This window comes from Podarcis cretensis, assembly GCF_951804945.1.
Source record: "Podarcis cretensis genome assembly, chromosome: 1".
NCBI classification, from domain to species: Eukaryota; Metazoa; Chordata; class Lepidosauria; order Squamata; family Lacertidae; genus Podarcis; species Podarcis cretensis.
The window spans coordinates 42,330,175-42,354,671 of NC_137170.1; the positions used below are offsets into that span (position 1 = coordinate 42,330,175).

The 24,497-nt window shown below is 39.1% G+C and overlaps 1 protein-coding gene across 1 annotated transcript in view; it reads left to right on the forward strand.

Annotated features, from left to right (window-relative positions):
• Positions 1 to 24,497, forward strand: part of RYR3 (ryanodine receptor 3) — a 271,072-nt gene that overhangs the window by 194,027 nt on the left and 52,548 nt on the right. Inside the window, exons 63-72 of the mRNA XM_079954045.1 lie at positions 331 to 391; positions 1,317 to 1,555; positions 3,215 to 3,296; positions 6,042 to 6,172; positions 8,438 to 8,755; positions 10,822 to 11,062; positions 13,267 to 13,354; positions 13,484 to 13,576; positions 17,482 to 17,502; positions 23,180 to 23,194. Coding sequence (XP_079810171.1) covers positions 331 to 391; positions 1,317 to 1,555; positions 3,215 to 3,296; positions 6,042 to 6,172; positions 8,438 to 8,755; positions 10,822 to 11,062; positions 13,267 to 13,354; positions 13,484 to 13,576; positions 17,482 to 17,502; positions 23,180 to 23,194 — 1,289 coding nt within the window. The remainder of the gene's footprint in view (positions 1 to 330; positions 392 to 1,316; positions 1,556 to 3,214; positions 3,297 to 6,041; positions 6,173 to 8,437; positions 8,756 to 10,821; positions 11,063 to 13,266; positions 13,355 to 13,483; positions 13,577 to 17,481; positions 17,503 to 23,179; positions 23,195 to 24,497) is intronic.

A 24,497-nucleotide genomic window follows, 5' to 3' on the forward strand; every position in this document is an offset into this window, starting at 1 on the left:
CATCTTCTAATCTTTTGGATTTTTGGTTCCCCTGAACACTCTAGATATTTTCTGATTGGCAGTTCTCTAATCAAAGAAATCCAAGTAAATTATGAATGGGGGAATATATATATATAAGGCAAGTAGAAAGGGCAGTCTACATGCTATCCATTGATCTGATAATTAGATGATGTAAGAAGAAAAATTAACAAAGATTCCAACTTTTGTTAAAAAAATAATATATTAGATTTCCCCAGCATAAGTATGTTCAATAAATGTATTAATTTTTATTTTACCTTTTTAAAAAGAGAATTTAAAAGAGCAACACATTTCCCCATTCATTTTGAATAGGTAGTGATGCTGCTACAATGGTTAGCTGCCTACACATCTTAGCTCAGACACTAGACACAAGGTAAGTTTACTCCTTTTATCAATCTTATATGTGAATACTATTTCACCCAAAGAATTTTTTTCCAAAAATATCCCCCCCCCAAAAAAAATGAATTATTGTAACCAAATTATTTACTTCCCAGCAGAACATTTTTCTTGAAAGCTATGTAGTAACATATACCATATACTGTTCAATTTAGGCTGTAATCCTATACATATTGGCGAATATGCTCACTGAATTTGAGGAGACTTACTTCTGAGTAGACTTCTGAGTAGACATCTGTAGATTGTATGGTCAGGAGGTTTAGTTGAAAGCAAGGTGTAAAAGTGGTGAATTTTGCAATACTTAAAATTCATCATTAAAACTTAAGGCTTGGTGCTATTTTCATTTTCCGTAGAGGTAAATTTCAAAAATAAAAGTAGAAAATGATTAAAAATGGTTATAAAATTGCAGTTTTTAAAAGTAGTTCACTTCAGCTTTACTAATCTATCCTTTTTAGCAATTGCAATCTAAGCAGGAGTGCTTCTGTTATTTCCCAACCAGCGCCCCTAGGTGGCATCTGAGTCTGAGAATCTGAAAATGCACACTGAGCAATAACTGAGAAGCAGAGGCAAGCCTCTTTTCCTGATATATGTGTAATGTTGGTATCCCTGTGCAGAAGCCTACTAGAAGTAAGTCTCATTTCATAGCACCAGGGTAAATAATCTCACCATTATAGGACTTGGTGCAAGTGCACTAAAATTAGCTTCCTCGCCATAATTTCCCACATAGTTTCTTAGCGTGCTTAGTCAGAACTGTTGAATAGCCATGTAATTACTAGTCTATGTCTGGTCAATGTAGACACCTATATCTCAAAGAAACAGACATTAATTGAGGAAGTCTAGATTTGCTATGGAAAATTATAGGCATTTGATTTCTAAGTGACGCTCTATAAATTGTCCTGTAGAACCGTCATGAAATCAGGTTCAGAGCTGGTTAAAGCAGGACTGCGTGCCTTCTTTGAAAATGCAGCTGAAGATCTGGAGAAGACATCAGAAAATCTTAAACTTGGAAAATTTACCCATTCCCGTACACAGATTAAAGGGGTCTCACAGAATATCAACTATACAACAGTGGCATTGTTGCCTGTTCTAACATCAATTTTTGAACATGTTGCTCAGCATCATTTTGGCACCGATTTGCTATGTAAGTCTTCTCAGTTTTCTCTTTGATTTTCAGATATTGTTTCAGTTGTAACTAGGAATGAATGAGGATTCCACTGCTCATTCCAAAATGGGTCAGGGCTTTGCACTCAACTGAAACTGAAACCATGTTTGCTCTTTTAGAAGTGTGCATTTAACTTACTGTCTTATTTATTCTAATATGCTATGAGCTATGGCAAAATCTGAAATTAGCTGCATTATATTTTCATTTTTAATACATAGATTCAATGGAATCTGTATGGCAGCTAATATGCTTCCAGCCTCATGTATTAATAAATTTTGAGCCCTTTGTGATGAATACAGTGGTACCTCGGGTTAAGTACTTAATTCATTCCGGAGGTCCGTTCTTAACCTGAAACTGTTCTTAACCTGAAGCTTTAGCTAATGGGGCTTCCTGCTGCCGCCGCACCGCCAGAACACGATTTCTGTTCTCATCCTGAAGCAAAGTTCTTAACCCGAAGTAATATTTCTGGGTTAGCAGAGTCTGTAACCTGAAGCGTATTTAACCTGAGGTACCACTGTACAGGGATTTTTTTTCATTCAGGGATAAATTAACAGTAGCCTCCTGAATGTTGCTAGATTTTCATTCTAAGTGGTCAGTACTTCCATTTTATTTATGGAGGATTGTCACATCTTGTCTGAGAGGTCTCCTGCAGCAGACATTCAAGTGATGCAGCTTGTCCCAGAATAGGATGCAGCGAAGGGTGGGAAGTTTGCCTGTTGAAGCTTTGCCTGTTATTCAGTTGCTAAAAACAGAGGGAATAGTTGTCAACCTCATTAAGTACTTTTCCTAGGCAAAGGGTCTTACATCAATGCTGCGCTGAAATACGCCAGGCATTGGTGGAGACTGATATCCTATCTTCTGTGTGGTTCACAGGGGCCATGACTGTTTGAAGTTAATTAAAAGACACCCACTGATCCAAAAGTCTTTTACATCAGGTTCATAGGGACTGTGTGGGATGAGAGAGAGAGAGAGAGAGAGAGAGAGAGAGAGAGAGAGAGAGATGGGCCTTGTGATTAATTAAGACAGCAGTCCAATTTTAAAATTTTGTTAAGTCCAGGAACATATTGGATGGCATGTCTTCCATGAATCCCAGAGTCTTTGATCCAGCACAGGCCTCCATTCATGGAAGGAATGGAATTTTTATCAGTTATCTTTCCCATCTACAACCTTCTGTTCCAGTGAGCCCCCTAATCTTAAGGGGCAAGTTTTCAGTGGGATGCAGGGAAAAGAGCAAATCAATGAAAACCACCTTCCCCTTCTGTGAGGGGAGGATAGAAACTCTTCCTGTGAGTAGAATTCTGATTACATGACCTTTGTATCCAGCCAAAATGGCTGCCTTGGTATAATCATATCATTGTAGAGTAGGAAGGGACCACAAGCGCTGGCAATTCAGAAATCTCAACTAAAGCATCCCTGACAGATGGCCATCCAACCTTTGCTTAAAAACCTCTAAGGAAGGAGAGTCCACCACCACAATTTTATTTAGAAAATTATATAAAATTGAATAAAGCATTAGGAGAGTACTATGTACAACAATTGGCTGTTGTTTGGGTAAACTGTATAAAGAGGTCAAAACATTCAATTTTAAAATATGACATAGCTGAACATAAGTGTTTTCTTTTCTTTTCTTTCCCCCAGTAGGTGATGTCCAAGTATCATGCTACAGAATTCTTTGTAGCCTGTACTCTCTTGGAACTGGAAAGAACATTTATGTTGAAAGGTACTTAACAGAAAAAAGCTGAATACGCTATGAAAAGTTGCTCTAAGCATATTGCTGAGTTAAGAGTGATTGTGCCTCTATAAAGCACACCGGTAATCTTTGGTAGCTGAAACATTTCCTTACAAGCAAGCTAAACAATACCTTGTATTCTCCACTGGGCATTAGGACACTTCCTAGTGGGACTGTGTTTGTCCTACTGCTCGAAGGCAGGAAATTTGGTTGCTCCAAAGGTAATTGGTGTGTCCACCTCCCTTCTTGTATTCAGAATGTATTGGGAAAGGCTTCTAGAAGGCAGCCTTGAGGCCTGCAGTTCTCACCATGCCCCCTTTTACACTTCAGCCACACCCTCTTTTACATGCTCCTCCCCATCCCAGGTTGTCCATGGGTCAATGCAGCCTTTGGCTCGATAGCCACTCCTGGCTCACTGGAAGCCAGAAATGTTTCTGTGAAATGTTGCTCTGGAGTTTTTCAGAACACCAATGTGTCTGCAATTTTTTAAATATCAGTTGTGAAAAACTGAAGCGGGGGGCATACAAATCCAGACAAAATAAATGGTGGCAGAAATGAGACAGGCAGAACAGCTTGCCAGTATTAGCTTGCAAGTGGAAATTGACACAATTGCGGTGGTCACAGGACTCCCTCCTACATATTGAGTACATTGGTGACTGTCAGGGAAGAGAATGCAATGGTAGACCACCCTTGCTTGCCTGGCTCCAAGAGTGGGCCACGTGGGGAACAGGGCACTTGCCAATCACTCGGCAGGGCCTACCAAGAGCTGGGACCAAACATGGTGTGTAAACAAGTGCTGCCATGCCTTAAGCTCCCACGTGGCTGCCTGTTAAATGTGCTTGGAAATGCTCTAAAGCCTTAAACGTACCAGTACTGCCTGCCTGTAAGTCAGGGCTGGCCCACCCATGAGACAAGGTGAAGCAGCCACCTCAGGAGGCAGCAGATCTGACCTCCACAGAATGCATTGTCCACTGCTGCTTCCGCCGCAGCGGCAGCAATGGCTGCAGTACGTTCTTTGGACGCCAGATCCGCCTCCTCCTTGGAAGCACCCCTAGTGCTGGCTTTATAATGGCCTCTTGACAAGTAGGAGGCACAGCTGGTTTCCTTCCGCCAGGAGAAAATGGCAGGGGCTGCCATGTAGGGTCTCCTGGATTCTGCACCCACCCAGTGTGATTCAGAGCAGGGTTATTTCCCCCTTGTGACGGCCTTTGATTCCCACTTTAATCATTGGGTAAGGTACGCAGGTGGTGCTGTGGGTTAAACCACAGAGCCTAGGACTTGCCTATCAGAAGGTTCGAATCCCCGCAATTGAGATAGAAAGGTTTTGGGGTTTTTTTAACTGCTTAGGTTTTCTCTTTCCCCTCCTCAGTTTGACAAGCCCCACACCCAATGAAAGAGATCATATTATGAGATAATTATTTGCAAGGCCATCTATTATTATTATCATCTCTCTCCCCTGCATCTAACTGTTTAATGAGGTTCCTTCCTAGATGTTCTGAACATTTTACTTTTTGTAAAGCAACTTATAAGTGCAGTTAAAACTTTTTTAAAAAATAACCTTCTGCATTAACTGCTGATGTTAAGGAAATATTTCCGTAAGGGTTTTTTTCCTAATTCGGAGTTGATTTCACATTCTGGTTAAATTGGCTGACATTCTCCTCAAGCGATTAAAATATTTTCAAGGGACTCCTCAATTTGAGATTTTCTGACCCTCAACAGTGTAAGATTGTGATCATCAAAATTATACTGCTGAAATGTAGAAAGCTTTGACTAACTAGGAGGGGATTTTTGTGTGGGGAAAGACTAAGCTCTATCCAGCTCTCGTACTGAATTTCTGGGCCAATAATTCTTTAATCACTATTTTAAAACAACAAAGTGTGTTGTTGTGGCATACTAAAGACCAACGATTTTGTTATGACAGAAGTTATCATGGACTCAAGTCCACTTTTCAGATACATGAAATCTTGGATAAAATTATAATGTGGCAATGAGTTTCAAAAAGGTAGTGACTGTTCATGATAGATTAAATCTATGTTCAATGTGCACACCTTTTGCAGTAGCCGGTTAGTGATAATTGGTGGGGATAAAAGAGTTTTGTGGAGGAAAGGAAGGGCCAATGGGACCTATTGATACTGCGTCCAAGGGCACCCATTAACTTGAATTCAGCCCTGCACCCTTGATCTCACGCCCTTTTCTATTTTCTGTGGCAATCAGTACAAACAAAATATCAATCCATAATAATGAATCCAGTTTCCTCCCCTTGCCGCCAGATTTCAAATCAAATAATATACAATTGGTTTATTAATTTGATCAAAATAAATCAATCTATTCATTCCAAAAGGTTATTACTAGTATTGAATACTGTAAGGTACAGAAACCTGCCTTTGCCAACTAACATTATGACTTGAAATTTGGTCCCTGAGAGTGTGGCTTCATCTATTGCTCAAGGAAAACAATTTCTTTGACTGTTACTTTTGATTATCCACAAGATGTGGTTAAACATGACACTGCCTTCCAGATTCAAATATACTTGCTACCCAATTAGACTATCTAATTTGGAAACATTTTTGATAGGGAAGGACTGTTAAGAAAACATTGCAAACCGAAACTTGCTACTGATAAAATAAATGTAATGTGTGAATTGGATTTGAAAATAGTTACTTCAAATATATTGTGGGGTTGGTTTTTTACTTCAGATGTATTGTGAAAGAACTGATAGTGTTCTTTGGTTTACAGACAACGTCCGGCTCTTGGTGAGTGCTTAGCGTCTCTTGCAGCTGCCATTCCAGTAGCCTTTCTTGAACCTTCTCTCAATCTTTACAATCCGCTGTCTGTCTTCAACACAAAAACTGCAAGAGAGAGAGCTAGTAAGTACAGTACTCTGCTACAAAAAGTTGGACTGAGAAATAAACTGCATCCTTATTGTCTGTTTTTAGACCTTTATTACACTATATTTGGAACTATCATCATATATTTCCACTTACCTCCATTGATAGTAGTGTTTGACTGAAATTATTGTGGAAATGTCTTGGAATGGATATGTTTATAGCTTAGTTAAATGCTAAGCATTTAGCCAGTTCGCCATGCTATTTTATCTCTATGCCCATTTAAGTGCATTTGTGAAATTAGGTAGCCACACTAATGTATGTATGTACACTAATCTGTACATACTATATTCATACTTGACTCTTCATGCATTCAAACGATGATCTTATTTAGATTGTTTACACCAATACAGTCACAAACACCCAGACATAATTCTGAAGATTGCAGAGGCTGGGAGATCACGATTACACAAACGGTCAGGAAATTAAGTTTGGTTGTCTCTGTCACACTTTACACACTCTCCATGAAAATCCAGCCATAGAAAACCTAAGGGCACATTTCATGAAAGTGGTTTTGAACGTTTAAGGTGGCCCTGGATCACCATTATTCGCCAAAACAAAAACTTTGGAAGAACAAGCGCTTTGAAGGGAATAAAATTGTTAAGAATTTGGAATGCAAGGAAATTTGCTAATAGAATGGCAAAAATTCGCCCTCTGCTTTATGAAATCTTGAAAGGTCTGAAATATCATTCTGATAAAATCAAGATTTGGACTCTGCCATTTGTTATCTTGTGATGCCTCTGTAATCTAAATCATTTCAGATTAAACGTATTTCAGAGCAGGGGGTGCTGTAATCGCAGCAGGAATACAATCTGTATGACACCTAAAGTATAATGAATGTGAATGAAAACTTTCTGAGGCCCCTCTTTCTCCATGGCTAGTGTTGGTTCCTGATTTGGAATGGGGGCGGGGGGTGACTATCCATCAATGTTATCCAAGCCAAAAATTATTGTTGACCAATTGCTTCCCTTTCCTCCACTCCCTGAATCAAAGCAGTGGCTGAAGAAGCCCTCCTATTGGAAAGAGGCAGGGGCATGCTGGCTTTAGCTGATCAAAGCAGAGAGGCTTAGAGCTTTGCTTCTCAACAGCAGTTGATGAAGCCCCCTGTCCCCAAACTTTATTTCCTCTGGAAAGAGAGATGAGGGGTATCTTGGCCTCAGCTGCTGGTGGGTGGCAGTGTTCATGATAGTGGTGAAGAACAACACTCAAGGAAGCCTTGCTGATTTATCCTGATGTGGACAGGCATTCTGGGCACCAGGACAACATAGCAGTCAAGTGATCCTCAATCTTCCTCACAATCTTTGAGCTAGGAAGGCAGGGTGATCATTCCATAGTTGGCACAATATGCCTCACCCACCTCCTGCAGCTTCAAAGTTGGGAAAAAGGCTGGTTGCTTATTACATTGTCAAAGAGCGATGCCACACACACCATCCTAAGTACGATGACCATAAATGTTAAAACCTAAGTGGGTAGCAGAAGACAATCTGATATTTTATCATTTATCTGCTGTATCTGATAAATGCATTGCATTTATAGAAATAAAGGTTCAGTTGGTTCCATTATTGAAATGGAGTTGATTTTAGAGTGTGTGCTGTTACTGCTTTAAACTGTTTTGTATATGTAATTGTTTGCTTTTAATTGTTTTTAATTTGCAGTTGTTTCATATGTTTTTATTATATTGCTTCAAGGTATAATTGGTGATTCATAAATGAAATAATAATAACATTAAAACCTTTTTCAATTGCTTCATGCCTATTTAATCCACTTCCACAGAATGCAGTAAATGTAAAGCCATCTTTAAAGGAACATGCTCATCTTTTCTTCAACTGTACTTTAGTTGCTAACATGCTATTGTTTTTCTGGCATATAGTATTCTGGCAGCACAATCATTTATGCCGCAACATCTGCTTTGTGTAGATTTTTTAAATGGCATAGCATTCAGTCATGTGACTCCACATTAATCAGAAGTAGTACACATTGTAAACACAGGTTTGCCACATTATCTGATTGTAAGAGCTAGGCCCAAAGTGTTAATAACTTAATAAAAAGCTCCATGTAAAGCATGGAACCAAACAAAAAACAAAAAACCATTACTGTTGAACAGTAGAGGGAACTATTGAATCATGTTTGTATCCATGCAGAATGTGTCAGAGTTACGGTGGAAGTAAAATGATTTAAATTGTGCTTTAGCTATTTTAAGCATTAAGTATGTTAACCACCCCAAAATTATTGTGTCATAATATGAAGTTTTAGGCATGCCTGAAACCGTAGAAGAAATGTGTCCAGAAATCCCTCACTTGGATGGCTTAATGAAAGAAATAAACAGCTTGGCAGAATCTGGAGCCAGATATACTGAAATGCCACACGTGATTGAGGTGATCTTGCCCATGTTATGCAACTATCTATCATACTGGTGGGAAAGGGGGCCTGAAAATGCTGAAAGTACTGGCCCCTGCTGCACAATGGTAACTTCTGAACATCTCAGCATAATACTGGGGAACATTTTGAAGATCATCAACAATAACCTGGGGATAGATGAGGCAACTTGGATGAAGCGAATAGCAGGTACCTCGTGACAAATTTCATTTAAACAACTGATTACTAGAGCTGCTTTATTTGTCAATACCAACAAAACATTAATTCTCCAATAGTTGTACTTCTTTCACGAAAGCTTTCTCTCACAGTCAGATTTACATTTTAGAATCAATGTTTTTTATTAAATTAGTTAAATGGTAAAATCTCAGTAAAATCTAAATAATATGTGCTTGGTTCAAAAATTGGGAGTCCTGCATTCCTGAACAAGTACCTGGTATCATTATGTGTTTGGAAATAATTTTTAATATCTGTAGAGCTAGGAGTAAATACTATCCATTAATTAAGCGCATGTAAGTCTCCCTGAAAACTCTTATGACAGACCTATCCTGTTTTTAAAGCTACAAAATGGATAGATACATATATGAAGAGTTCTCATGGTTTTCATTTGATTGCATCAGATGTGGTCCACAGCAGTCAGGAAAATATTTTCATCTTTTATTGAGACAAAGGCCTAGTTTAGTTGTAGTGTTACCATTTTTTTAATTTTACATTTTGTGGGTTCTCCAAAAGAAAACTCATTGAACCATCTTAAGAAGAATGAAGAACAAGTTGATGCAGTCAGAGCCCGGCGCTCAGAAATGCAGATGTTGTATGTTGCTGGCATGGTGGAGAAGAGCAGAAAAAGAGTGTGCCCAGGCAGGGAGGATATATAGCTACTCCCTCTTCCTGTCAGGGCACAATGGGAGTGTTCTTGCTGAGCTCTCTCTAGCAGATTTTACAAGAAGACTCTGTGAGCCTCAGCCCCTATCATGTGACTATCTAGCAAATCATGAATTGTTGGTTTGACTGCATTTAAATATCCAACAGTCCAATTGGTTACTTACATGTGGCTTGGTTAAGCTACTTGATAGTTTGAGTACACTGTTTCACATATACAACATTTTTAATGAAAGAACCCAAGATCAGATACATAAATTCCCTGTCTTGAGGCAGGATTACTATACATTTATTAAACATGTATAATGTTTATGCTTATTTATTTAAGCAAATTCTATGCTGTTTTACATAGCCAAAACAAATCTCTAAGCAGTCTACAGCATATCTTAAACCAGGCATAGGCAAACTTGGCCCTCCAGATGTTTGGGGCTACAACTCCCATCAGCCCTAGCTAACAGGACCAGTGCTCAGGGATGATGGGAGTTGTAGTCCCAAAACATCTGGAGAGCTCAGTTTGCCTATGCCTGTCTTAAACCATCAAATGCAATATTACAATATGTTGTGATACCTGAAATTTGGTGAATGTCAACCTGCAGATGTGACTATTGATTATCCCAGACAGATTGTCTGGATTTCTAAAAACTCAAGAGATACACAGGTAAATTTCATCAAAATATAATGGTTAGAATTGACACTTGCTGATAAGTAGGGAAAATATTTTTGGGCATTCCCCAAACTCGGCTGGAATTGTCAGCATTCATATGTGTATGTGAACATTCATCAAATTCTTGGTATCAAGCATAACCTAATATAGAAGTATTTCTGCCTGTATACTTTCAGGTAATACATAATCAGGCAGATTTGACTTTAGACTCAGTTCATATATAACAGTGAACCATGGTTTATTGCTATGTTCACAAGTAGCATGAGCCTTGGTCTTGTACAATCCCTCACTATCACATGCAAGGGTAAGAGATTTAACTCTCCTGTGTTTCATTTGAAACAAACAATGATTTGCTGTTGCATCCAAACTCACCATACTGTGGTTTGTTCAAACTAGTTGGTTAACATGCCAGGATATCAAACCATTATCAGTACAAACCACCAATTGGTGAGTTCTGGGTGCATCCAAAATTTCAGGTCATTCCTATACAGAGACAAGTTACATTTCCTCCCCAGAGGAGTGGGGAGCACACGAGCCCAAGATTTAAGTCAGCCCGTGCAAATTACAGCAAAACATGGTTTGTTGTTGCATTGTACTGATGTCTATAGTCACAGTGCTATTATGAAGCTAAACTAGAATGAATGCATTTGTTACTTTTTACAGAGTAACAAAATATGTTTAAATGTATATTTATAGAAATGTGTTTTGTATATAGTGTATGCTCAGCCAATCATTAGCAAGGCCAGGCCGGATCTGTTGAAAAGTCATTTTATCCCAACACTGGAGAAATTAAAGAAGAAAGCCATAAAGATAGTGATGGAGGAGGAACAACTGAAAGCAGACAGTAAAACGGATACCCAAGAAGCAGAACTCCTCATTCTAGATGAATTTGCAGTTCTTTGCCGCGACCTTTATGCTTTTTATCCTATGTTGATCCGCTATGTGGACAACAACAGGTAGGAGAATCTGTAAATAAAGGGGATTAAATGGATTTTTGTATTTATATCCTGCGCCTCAACATAAAATTTATGTTCCTAATTTTGCTAACAATAAAACAATATAAAACTAAAAATGGAAAACTACCTAAACGGTTAGTTTAGTTTAAAACATCAACAGTCCATTCAAATAGATAGTAAAACTGCAACTGCTCTTCCGCTCCTGCCCTAAATTTTGTTATGGACCACCCCAACCAAGCTCTGCTGTGTGGTGTGAGATTCTAGGGGTCTTGGCACTTAATCAGGTTTGGTGTTTCCTTCAGAAAAGTTAGGCACAGAGCAGACTGTAGTGTCTTTAATATATGTGGTTTTGTTTATGCATAACTTGTGCCCCAAAGGTAATCTGGTTTCTCTTCAGATCGTATAAATCTTTTCTCTTTTACAAAATAAAAAGGTCCCCCTAGACCCAGCTGAAAGGCAGTAGTTCCTATCTAGGCCATACAATTCAAGGTCATTTCATGGATCAGCAAACAGTGTTAACTAATGCCAGCAAGTGGAAAGTTTGATAGCTTTGACACCTGACACAAGGAAGAATAGACTGCTTTCTTGAAAAAATCAATAAGGAATAGAACAAAGTGAATGTTTCTGACCTCAAGCTTCACTAAATTTAGGTTAGGCAGGGAAAAGAACATGTGAATGATTGCCCTAACATTAACTTTAATTCTGTGAAGTACCAGAATAAAAACAAGAATTAAAAATGTTAAAGATAAATGAGAGTATAAAAATGACACAGCCACAGAAACGGTTTAATTAAGTCGTGTCTGCTCTCTGCTTCCTGATACAGCTTACTTGTAACATTTTTACAATTCAGAATATTTTAGTGTTGTAAAATTCTTATGAATGTCTAAAGGTATTTAAATGGAAGAATCAGCAGTGCCCATTAAAGTATAAAATCATTTTCTGACTTGAAAGCTTGAATCCAAATGCTGCGTGGCAGTTTCGACAATTCATCATCAACAAGCACACATACATATTTAAATACAGCACAAACTTTTTCTTAAGCCATATCTGTTTTAGAGACCGTGTATAATTCCAGGGGAAGAAACATTCTAGACCACTTTATTCATCTTATAAAGTGGGTTGTGTGCCCTGGAAGATGATACCAAAATGAATGTGCAAATCGTTAAGGTGGCCACAGGAGTTACTATCAGTTCTGTTACAAAGAAATCTACAGATGTTCTTGCTACAACGTAAATCTAGTTGTATCAGATAGGATAGTGGTTTTATGAAAATTGAATACAGGCAATGACTGATTTAGGTGGTCCAAATGACATGTGATCATGCAGACAGCGCTGAACCTGGAAGTAGCCCCAAAATGCCATTAAGACGTCACAAAAAGGGCCAGAACAGGGGCAGACAGGGCTTACACATGCTCCACCGACACATGTTGGTGTCCGGAACATAACCCCCACACCAAAAGGATTGCCTATACTTTGAATTGTGATACATGTCATAAATAAATCCTATTGGTTGAATTGAACTTACTTTGGAGTTATTGTGTATAGGTTTGCAAAGGCTGCAATACTCCACAGGCTGTGGAACCTCCAGATGATGCTGAATTACACCTCTCATCATCCCTGGCCATTGGCCGTGCTTGCTAGGGTTGATGGGAGTTGTAATTCAGCAATGCCAGGAATTCCGGCAGTTCCCACACCTGCTCTACACATATGCTTGGAGTTATGTGCCATAGAACTGAGTGGGCAATAGCCACTTAAACAGTTCTGCTCACTCAAGCACTTTGACTGCACAATGAAACTTTCTCTCACGCTCCCAATGTGTCCATCACTTGCTCTCTGAACCTTCTCTGGAGGGTTGGGTGAACTCCCAGAATATATTTGTGGTGGGCATCTGGGGGGAGGAAGTTCAGCTGCAGAGAACTTAGTTAGGCTAGTGGTGCTGTTTACTTGGATATTGCCCAATGAGACTGCTGAGTAGAGATGCCTCTTTATGTATTAGCCCATCAATAAAAGGGAGTAGTAAGCATCTTTCCAACACCCAGAAACACACAGTTTTACACAGCAGTATGGTGCTGCTATCATACTTTTCAGAAACAAAGTGCAGGAAGAAGCAATTGAAAGGGGAGTAGTAGGACCGGTAATGTTCAGTATAGAACATGTTGAAATAATACTGTAGTCTAATAAATGTATTTTGGTTTATTTGTTTAGATCAAACTGGCTTAAGAAACCAGATGCAGATTCTGATGAACTTTTCCGAATGGTAGCTGAAGTCTTCATTCTCTGGTGTAAATCACATGTATGACAAAGATTCATTTTTTTATTCTTATAATACACATATTTAGAAATGTTATGCATATTTAGAAATGTCACTGACCTGTTTCTCAGCATTTATGTAAACTGCATTTTGGTATTATATTTATTTCAGAATTTCAAGCGAGAAGAACAAAATTTTGTTATTCAGAATGAAATCAACAACTTGGCATTTTTGACAGGAGACAGCAAGAGTAAGATGTCAAAAGTAAGTCAGAAAGTATTTAGATTGGTCCAAGTGTATCTGCTAAATTATTTGTACTTTGTAACAATGACACAGACTGTAGCAAACTGCATTTCTTTGCCGATATGTTTAGAAGTAGTTGCTTCTTAATATGAAGATTGGTTGTATTTGCCATCTATTGTCATGTCAATTTTCTGACTAAAAGCTTTTTCCCCTTGATGCACCCACATGATGGGGTGAAAGTTTACCAGAAATGGATCTGAAGTACTTCTTTTTACTTTAGCTCCTTCCCTTTCCACCCAGCTGGTCTGCAATATTTCTATTGTACTGATATTGAGTTTTCATCTCCTATTGATACAGCAGACAGTTTGCTTTTCACTGTAGTAAAATAATATTACCTAAAACATAATACATCATGGGGATATCAAAATTGTTAAGATATATCTGCTCGATCTACACATAGCCCAAAATGTCACTAAAAAAAACCTGTATAAGAATATCTGTATGGGAAGAACTGGGGATGCTAAAATGTCTGAGGCTACATCTGAGAAAGTCCACTCTTTCTGAGATGATCATGGGTATTTTTTTGGAAGAGGATTGTATTGCATTTCAGTAGAGGAGCAGGGAAGGTCTAAACAAAAGGGCATGGTATCAAATTAATTATCTGAGAATGCAAAACAAATGTTTTTAGCATTTGTCAGTGTTAGAAATGGTGTTATAAATTAAATCACTTTAATGCATATGTACAGCTGAACACACTGAGATTTGTGGCGCATTCCTCATTTCCACTGCCCCTCTGCTGAATCAATGTGTGTGGATTCATTTTTTTAAAATGCATTGACTCAGTGAGGGGCACGAAAATTCACCATTCAGGTGAGACCCAACTATCCATTTGTCTCCCAAAGACTGGATGTGGATCATAACACTGGAGCTGATATGTCTTTAGGAGGAGCTGTCCTTGTGTAGATTTATCACATAGGGGTGGGGGTGTGTACATATGGAGGATGTATAATTGTGCAAATCTATTGCACGGTATGAGCACAAATAATTACTGCCTTATCCACAACTGACCCATTCTTATTCCATACCTGAAGGACATTTTCAGCTGTTCTAGTCTTCTTAGTCTCTGAAACATACGTGCTAAATGATTTGATACATTATAACCTGACATGTATCTGGTACTTTTTCAAGCACCTAATGCTGTCTTGTAGAAAATTATTTTATAAGTATTTTAACCAGATATTGCACCACAGAAAGCCAAGTGTAATTAAGTACCAAGTACCTGTGGTTGGTTGTCAAATGAAATTTATTATAAATAATAATACTTTTAAATTTGGCTTTCTGCTATCAAACCAGTTTCCTGTTGTTAAACCTTTCTTGTCAACAACCATATATATATATATGAATGACCAGATTTTCTTTAATTGCGTAATTACTTCACTGTAACAGTATTGAAGTATCTTTGTGCAATGGAAAAAAGCAGTCATGATATGTTTGTTGCTTTCAGTATGTCTGTCCCTTAGTATTCAAGTTTTGATTGGAAAAACTGTCCCTGGCCAGGAGTTTTAACAGTTGATAACTGCTTAAAAAATTGGGATTTGAGACCATTATCAATTGAAATGCAAGATGAAACAATCCTATTTTTTTCTTGTTGAGCGTAGGCATCATTTCTATGTCAATTTCACAACCAATCAGGGGCAGATTTTCAAAAAGAATCCTGAAAGTCAAGATTAGGGACAATTATTACTGGAACTAAATCTTCCTCCCTTTAAGAAGTTCTGTCAGTCTGGTTGTTGTTTGTCCCCTGTCTTTTTCCCATTGAAAGTAATCATCCACTTTGTTTTGGGGGGCACATTCAGAATTGACTTATGCAGACAGGAATAGCTTGGGACCTTTGAAAGACTGCTTTCTCCTATGTTAGCAAATTGCCTTGGCAGGCAATGTGTTTCACATATACATGTTCTAGGAGTCCTGTGAATTAAGTTCTTTAAGATACTGGCAATAGCACATCTCGGCAGATGTAACTTACACTCACATGGGTCTTAAAAATTGAGATGTTGTTTCTTGCAAACACAAAGAGAATCAAATTCGACACATTATTAATACTTCAGTAGGGAATAGCTTAGCAACAATACTTGTTATGGCAGTGGGAATAGCTTGACAACAATATGCACTTCTTTAGTTGAGAAGACGAGCTAATGGAGTCTATCCATGACTAAACTAGCATGCACACATGAAAGAGCAAACCCAAAGGCATAAGAGGAATTGGAAAGGCTGGATGGGTTAAGCCAGGCACAGGCAAACTCGGCCCTCCAGATGTTTTGGGACTACAACTCCCATGATCCCTAGCTAACAGGACCAGTGGTAAGGGATGATGGGAATTGTAGTCCCAAAACATCTAGAGGGCCAAGTTTGCCTATGCCTGGGTTAAGCACTGCTTAGGAAGGCATACTAGGCTTCTTCCTCTCTGGGTTGATGTTGCGGACTAGGCCTCAGTCATGTATCACTGGGCAAGGAGGACCAGAAAGTGGCTTCTAAAACAGTCATAGCACACAAAGGTAGGAAGCCAAAATTGTTCTTAAAAACACAGTTACACAGAGAGAGAGAAAGTTAGGAAGATGGTAGGCATGACAGAAGCAGGAGACACTGTTCTCAGCCTTGGTGGGCAATGCCAAAGAGGTAGAACTGAGGGACATTGAAACTCCTGGGTCAGGCAAGGAAATCAGAAAAGGCAGCAGGCAAGAGAAAAAATCTCTGCTTTGGCTAGCAAGAATCTAGGAGCAGGAAAAACAATGGAGCCCTTAAAAGCACTGGCAGAGGAAGAGCATGAAGCTCCGCCACTGCTTAAAAGGGCTATTGGAATAGGCAGACTAGAGAAAGTGTTGGAATCAGCACCTGAGATTGAGAAGCCTAATGAGCTTCCATGACTGCACATGCTCAGGCTTTAGAATCTTAAGGGTGGCAGAGGAGAAGAAGAGAAAGAGCAGCTTCGATACCAAGCATACAAAGCTGTAGGATTGACCAGACTTCATCATTATCCTGCTTTGGAAGAAAATGTTTGTAAGAAGGGATAGCCTCTACCCAGCAGTGGAGCATATGCCCTCGCTACCAAGAGCGGGCGAGCTCCCGAGGAGGGCGTGGCACGGAGGGTGCCCTCCCCGGCACGGGATAGCCACTCAGGTTCTCAGAGTGGTGCGTGTGCCCTGCAGCCGGGGGCGGAGCGAGCTGCCCCTGGTGGACATTTGGCACAATGCCCACCAGCGACTCCCAAGCCTCCCCCAAGCTGTCAAAATGAAGGGGGAACAGGGGAAGGCTTGGGAGTCACAGGTGGGCGGCACGCCGAATGTCACCCCCCTCAGTGAGGGCACCCAGGGCGGTCTGCCCCCCGCCCCACTTCCTACGCCCCTGCCTCTACCCCAGGTTTTTGAAGAAGGGGGTTAATACTGGCTGTTTCCTATTGACTGAGCCATGGGAAATGTCCACTTTTGAGTGGTGCCTAAACATCAACTTCACAAAGAAGTCTCAAAGGTAAGGCACCCTCCAAAATGCCATAAAATAACCAACTTTTCAGCCTTTATTATTCTTGATAATATCCCAAAAGAATGGCCAAAAATGTATAATTCACTTTTCCTATGTTACTCAAACTCCGTGTTGTGCTCACTGGCTAAAGATGGTTAGCTGGGAAATTAGAGTGCATTATGAAAATTAAAATTGTACATATGGTGTGTAATACATAATATATGTATCTGTTGAAATATGTTATACCAACTTGACTATTGTATGCAGAAGATACAAAACATAAATATTACAGATTTACAGCTGAATGCTACTTTTTTTAAAAAAATGCAACTATTTTGTTAACCTTTGTCAAACTGAATTTATTTAAAGCTGAGCAAGTTTTTTTAACTTTTTTCCTGATAATATGGCAGCAGATTGCTCGGAGGGGAATGGTAAGTTAGTGAACATTTAGTCTGAGAAAGATGGGTTACTTGGGCTGTACTGTGAAATAACAGATTCTTATCAATAGGTTACTGAAACAGATACGCCACTCCATTAATCTGTTATTTTTTAACTTTGTGTAGGTGTTTTCATGAAGGAGGCATGCAGATGTAATTATTTCTTACTGCAGTTTATATCACATCTATATTTATCTAAACATGATGCAGTATTTACATATTCATTTATTTCATCTAACAAACTTAAGATACTGTTTGTTCATAGGGTGATTCACATACCCCAGCCTTAATTAAGAGAACTCAGGGTGAACACTTACACTTCAAGAGCAAAGCAGAAATATATTCTAGTTCCACAGTCAAGGCAGAACTCTATACAGGTAACTCACAACTTGTGTGCATTCAGCTTTACATGCTTGGTAAATAAAAATAAAAATAAAAGGGGGTGGAAAGTGGACGAACATTTGGGAAACAATACTTTGGCAATCCCACCCACCCTGGAAACCAGTGTGTTTTAACAATATGCAATTTTGGCTTCACATGCTACCTCCGGAACGTAAGTTGAGAGTCGCCTGTATAGAAATGACGGAAATAGAACGTTTGTTTGACAGCCAGTGTGCAAACCCAGGGCGAATGCATATCACAGTTCCAAAATGCAGGGGAAATACAAAATTTGTTGTTCATCACAGAATTAAACTCTCAGGTTTCGTTTAGAAAAGCATTGTCCTTATCCATTCATGTAATAGGCAAGTGAGGCCTAATACCCAGTAGGTCAAGATGTAGAATCATCAAATTCTAGAGTTGGAAGGATCCCTGAGGATCTTCTGGTCCAAACCCTTCCATGCAGGAATATACAGCTGTCCCTTGCAGGGATCAAACCAGTAACCTTGACATTAGCCGCACCATGCTCTGACCAGCCGAGCTGGTCTAGCTGTAGTTGTGTGTCTCATTAGAAGAAGAAGCTAGACAGTTGTGCCAATGTGTTTCTGTGTTACATTATACAAAATAAGAAAAATAATCCAATTTTGCTTAATTTGCATAATTGATTCAGTCATATAATCCAACTTTTCTTGTTGTTGCATCCTAATAATATTTAGCAGCCCCATGAAAAACTTGCCTACTCACATTGAATACAAATTGGCATCCAGATGATTCTAAAATTATCAAATCATTATGTGCAGATAGACACACAATTTATTCAGTGTCAAATACACGTCAAAGGCAATAACTCTGAATACAAGAGTTGCATGTGAAAAGTATGTTTGAAATGCAGACTCAGATTTTCAGGATATATACTTTTATATTCCTTTATATTCCTCAGACATGAACAGACAAGAAGAAATGTATCTTGAATTTTGAATCCTACAAGTGATTTGAATGGCTTTATATAATTAAATCCAAATTTATATACTGAGAGTCATGCTACATCTTTGGAATAAGCAGATTGAAGTCTGATCTCTAAATGACCATAATGTGGCAGCAGACATGGAGGGGGGGAGCAAAGTCAACCTGAATTTAGCCTCTACGCACCTTTTCATCCCTCCCAAACAGGTGTCCAATTCTGACAAAACTGGTAGTAGTAAATATTAACTTGTTATGGTATATGTGATCTCAGCCCATAACTTTATGCACAACCACATGTACTAGGTCAGGGATCTAACAAAAGAAAATATTCACACAACACATTTTCATGCAGAATCCAAAATAGGAATTGACTGTTTTAACTGAATCAGAAGTGGGGTGTCTGGGTTTGATAACTGGCACAAAAATTGAAAGAACAAACCCCTTATAAATGTTACACTCTTTTTAGGCTATCTAGCTTTAGCATATTTAAATATTTTGCAGAAATGCTTTAATGTCCCTCTATCCTCCAAATACAGTTTCCCAGATTCATTTTTCCATGTATTTCAATACACTGTTTTTGAATCATGGACCCCATTCCCTTACACAGCTTCGAGTAGCTTTCAGATGTGCAAATCAGAAACTTCAAATAGAAAACAGTGTGTTAAGTTTCAGTATTAAAGCATCCTAGTAAATGAAGATTATAAAGTTTATAAGGAGTTTGCTCTTTAACTTTTACCTATGTAATCTTACCTACATAGGTACATGAGGAAGAGACTTTGATTCTGATCCTATACATGTCTACTTAGAAGTAAATCCTACTTCATTTGGTGGGATTTGTGTCTCACTGCAGGCTTTGTGAATTTGTGCATGAGACCCGATAATGTTTTCAAAATGTTTGTTGTTCATTCAGTAAAAGGATAGGATTTTAGGGCAGAAGGAACTTTGGTATTTCCAGGCTGGGGAAGGACTTTCAAACTCCAGACATGGGGACCTGTGTACCTCCAGATGTTGTTGGACTACTACTCCCATCATCTATGTGCATTGGCCATTCTGTCTGAGGCTAATGGGAGTTGGAGTCTCATAACATCTGGAGGGACGCAGCTTCCCACTACTGCTTTATCTTCAGAATTCACAGCAATTAACTTTATTTATCTAAGTTGTTATTAGCTGACAGGGACGAACGAATTACCTAAGGCAAGAAGCACCTGACAAATTTCACAGGACGAATCACCTATTACAGTATATAAGAGTGTAAAGAATTAACATCATGTGACAGAACAGTTTTAAAAAGCAGCAAATATCTCTGTGCTCCAAATATGGCTTTGTAAATTTTCTCCAATATTGTGGTTTTATACAGTGCCCCCCCCCCTGCTATCAGTTTCACACATTAGTGTATAGCTTTTATAGGCTAAAGAAATAAAGATGCACTGAAGAATAGATCCAGAGGCATTCATAATCCAGTTTTCAAGTACAGTCGTACCTTGGTTGTTGAACACTCTGGAACTCGGACGTTTTGGCTCCCGAACGCCGCAAACCCGGAAGTGATTGTTCCGGTTTGCAAATATTCTTTTGGAACCCTAACGTCTCACGGGGCTTCGGCAGCTTCTGATTGGCTACATGATTTGGTTTTTGAACGTTTTGGAAGTCGGATTTCATTCAACTTCCAAGGCACAACTGTAGTAGGCTCCACTACTTACTCCCCAAATGAACAGACCCCGATCCAAAATGTTAGCTAAGCAATGTGTGAGAGAGAATCTCACTTATTTCACGCTCAGAGTTTTTAATGAACATAAAAAAATTAGAAAGAGCCCACAACGTATTGCTATATAGTAAGAGCTGTGAGTGCTATACTGTTGTCCTCTTTCTGACTTGTTCCTGTGTGAAGTGTACTGTTGTTGCTTAATATCAATGGCTCCAGTTAAACATATATGTAATTAATGTTGCAGGACTATCAACACCATTTTTCCATGACCATCTTTAGATAAATGTTTTGAATTATAATAAAAGAGCAAAATTAGTGACATGACATTAATTGAATGAATGAATGCAGTTAATCTCTACATTTTAAAGACAAGTGGTGTCTTTAGCTGTGCCAATATGGGCATGGATTAAAGGAGGAAAGGTGATCTCAGTTAAAATCCCTCCCCTTCCCCATCTATATGAATAAAAATGAAAGCCATTAAAGCAGGGGTCAGCAAGGCTTACCGGGCATGGGCCAGGTCACTCCTGCGGAGATCCTCCTTGGGCCAGACCGGCACAGCACAACGCCAGAAATCATATCTGCGCATGTCCCCGGTGCCATAAAACACTTTTGTGCATGCCCAGACACCGAAAATTGCCCCTGTGCAGATGCGATTTCCAGCGTCTGGGCATGCACAGAAGCAATTTCCAGAGCCGTGGAAGAGAGTCCCTGTGCCGCAAGGCCAGTTTAGTGCATCGCGCAGGGACTCACCAAGCGGGCAGCTCAGTTCAGGGGCAGCTTGGGGGCCAGTTAAACGGCCTCCATGGGCCACTTCTGGCCCATGGGCCACAGGTTGGGGACCCCTGCATTAAAGGCTTCTCTCTTAATGTAAATAGCAGCTTTTGGATGGGGGGGGGGTTGTTGTCAGGGTATGGTGAGAGGAGTTAAACCCCTTCCCTTCTGCTGCAGTTGTGATACTGTGGACTCTTCCATGGTTGCTATTTACATTTTTTAAATGCACATGTAAGTTGCATTAAAGGGACACGGGTGGCTCTGTGGGTTAAACCACAGAGCCTAGGACTTGCCGATCAGAAGGTCGTAGGTTCAAATCCCCATGACGGGGTGAGCTCCCATTGCTCGGTCCCTGCTCCTGCCAACCTAGCAGTTCAAAAACACATCAAAGTGCAAGAAACGGCTTAGTCATGCTGGCCACCTGACCCGGAAGCTGTACGTCGGCTCCCTCGGCCAATAAAGCGAGATGAGCGCTGCAACCCCAGAGTCGGCCACGACCGGACCTAATGGGCAGGGGTCCCTTTGTTGTTGTTTAGTCATTTAGTCGTGTCCGACTCTTCGTGACTCCATGGACCATAACACACCAGGCACTCCTGTCTTCCACTGCCTCCCGCAGTTTGATCAGGGCTCCCTTTACCTTTACCTTTTAAGTTGCATTAACATCCTCTCTAGTTTGACCCTTAATAACAGCAACTCATTCTCAGGAGATTTCCTTTTTCTTTTTATACGACTGTATTGTGCACAGTCCCTTCTCTTTGACACTCCTAGGGCACAATTCAGTCAGAATTAAGCACTTGTAACTCCCTTTTTTTTTTTTTTTTAAGTAGAGGATTTAATTTATTTTAAGAAATGGGTATCACACTTTATAGGATAAAAAAAAAAAATCAGTCAAAGTAGAAAAAGTTTAAAAATACAGCAAACAAATATCCAGCATTTAAAAGCATTTGGGGGGGGGGAATCCAGAGCACAGATGTAGCAGAGAGAGAAAAGCCTAACTAGGAATAAAATTTATACATTCAGTCTAGCCTAAAGGCTACATGGAAGAGCTGACTTTGGCCAGGTGGCTCAAACTGTTTATCAGTCTGGTAGGTCTCTCCAGGGAAAGCAAGCAAAGTTTAGCAAAAGCTTGAAATCCATAGGACAAAAGTATTCAACTTTATCTTCTACAAGTTAAAATATATTTGGGAAAAGTAGATGTGATTGTAGACCTCAGTCCTTAACTTCTAACTTTGAATCGTGGCATTTTAAAGTGCCCAAGAAGGCCAAAAGGAGAGGAGGTCGAGAAATAATTGCAGAATCAAACTTTCTGTAACCTGCACAAAGTTTCATGTAACATTAGTTTTCCATTGTAAAGCAAAAGCACTTGGTTTGTTGCATTTCTTGTGAATATTGTTTGTTAACAGATACAAGGCTAAAAAAATTGGTAAGTGTGTGTTGTCAAACATTCATTAGTATTAAGTCCAAGTCATATTACTAAACATCAATATTAAAAGATTATAAAGATAGTAAATGTATTGTTGTTTATGGTTTTCCTTTATTCTAAACTGACTAAAACAGCAGTATGGGGGTTTACATAATATATATAGAATAAAATATATTGCCATTGGTAATCCTCAGTATATTCTTTATTTTTAACCCTCAGTAAACGTAATAATAGAAGAAATTAATCTAATGCAGTAATTCATTATTTTATTAAGAGAGCACATAATGACACATGGTAATGGTTCATTGTAAATGCAAGGTATTTTAGCTACTTTATTGAAAAAAAAGAAGATACTGTTTCTAATTAACTTGTAAAATTCCCATCTTTTCATCAAGTTTACTTACTTTTTTCCTTGTATTTTTTCTTTCATACAGGCCATGCAAGTAAAGGTACAGGTCAAAGTGCATGATGTGTCTTTATGTTTTAGTTTTAGAGATGACCAGGCTCTCAGCATTCTTTCCATTGATCACAGCAGTGGCGTCACAAAGGGAAGGTACATGTTCTGCCCAATATAAATCCTATTGGAAAGTTAGGCAGATTTTGCCAGAACATCTGTTTTTATACTCCTACACACTTTTCTATACAGGCCTGGGTATTGATTTCATGGGGAAGAAAATGGCCCAACAACATCTCTCTTCTGCCTCTGTTACCATCCTCATTTTATGTAAATTAGTTTAGTATCTTTAATTGAAAAAGTGTTTAATTGGAAAAGTGACTCATTAATGTATTGGGATTTTTAACATTAGAAATTAGAAACATTAGAACTAATAGTAGTAGTAGTAGTAGTAATATACTGTGCTTGTCATTGCTATGATTGTCCATTAAAATATCTAGATTACTTTATCATATTATTCTCTCCCTCCTCTTTGCTCTCCTTCCCTGCAGTCAAGACTTATGGATACAAAATAAATTTGGATCACACTAAAATCAGTGTACGCATCCTGTACCAAATTTATTTAAAAATTTCCCCACAAGTTGGAAACAATCAGGAAAAATGTCGTTATTATGAATTGTATTTTACAATCTTTTACTGAGAGTAAACCCATTGACATGAATGGTCTTGACTAACTTAGGGCCATTAATTTTAGTGGGTCTATTCTGAGTAAGCTTAGTTGCATACAATCCGGGGGAAAGTTGATGATGATATTGGTAATAATGATGCCTCTGTGCTGGATCTGCCCTGGCAAAACACAACGACTTGGGAACAACTAGGGAAAAGGTGGTCATTATCACCATTGTCATCATGACTTATCAATCACAGCTCTGGCTTCACTCATTTACTAAAAACAAAGGTTTACTCATTTCACAGAAATTGCTTCAAAGGGTACTTGCACATTTTGCTTCATAACTTTCTTTCTTGGAAGTTTAGACCCTTTTCTTCTTTTAATGAAAGCTCAGAGTCTGGAACAGCTGCCTGAGGGCGCCCATGAAAGCCTTCCCAAATGCCAGGTTGGGAACCTTCATAACTAAGCCAAACCGTGGCTTAGCTTATGGCACTGTAGCAGCAGCAAGTCTGGGAGAGGAGTGCTGCAGCTGCAGTCTCTTCTGGGAACCCCCCATGCTAACACTTTTGCACTAAGCCATAGTTGGACTTAGCTTTTCATGTGAAGCAGCTCAATGTAAGCTGCCTGATGAACTTTGTTTAGTTAGGTGGGTTGCAAACATTCCAAACCTATCAGTAGTCTATAGCTC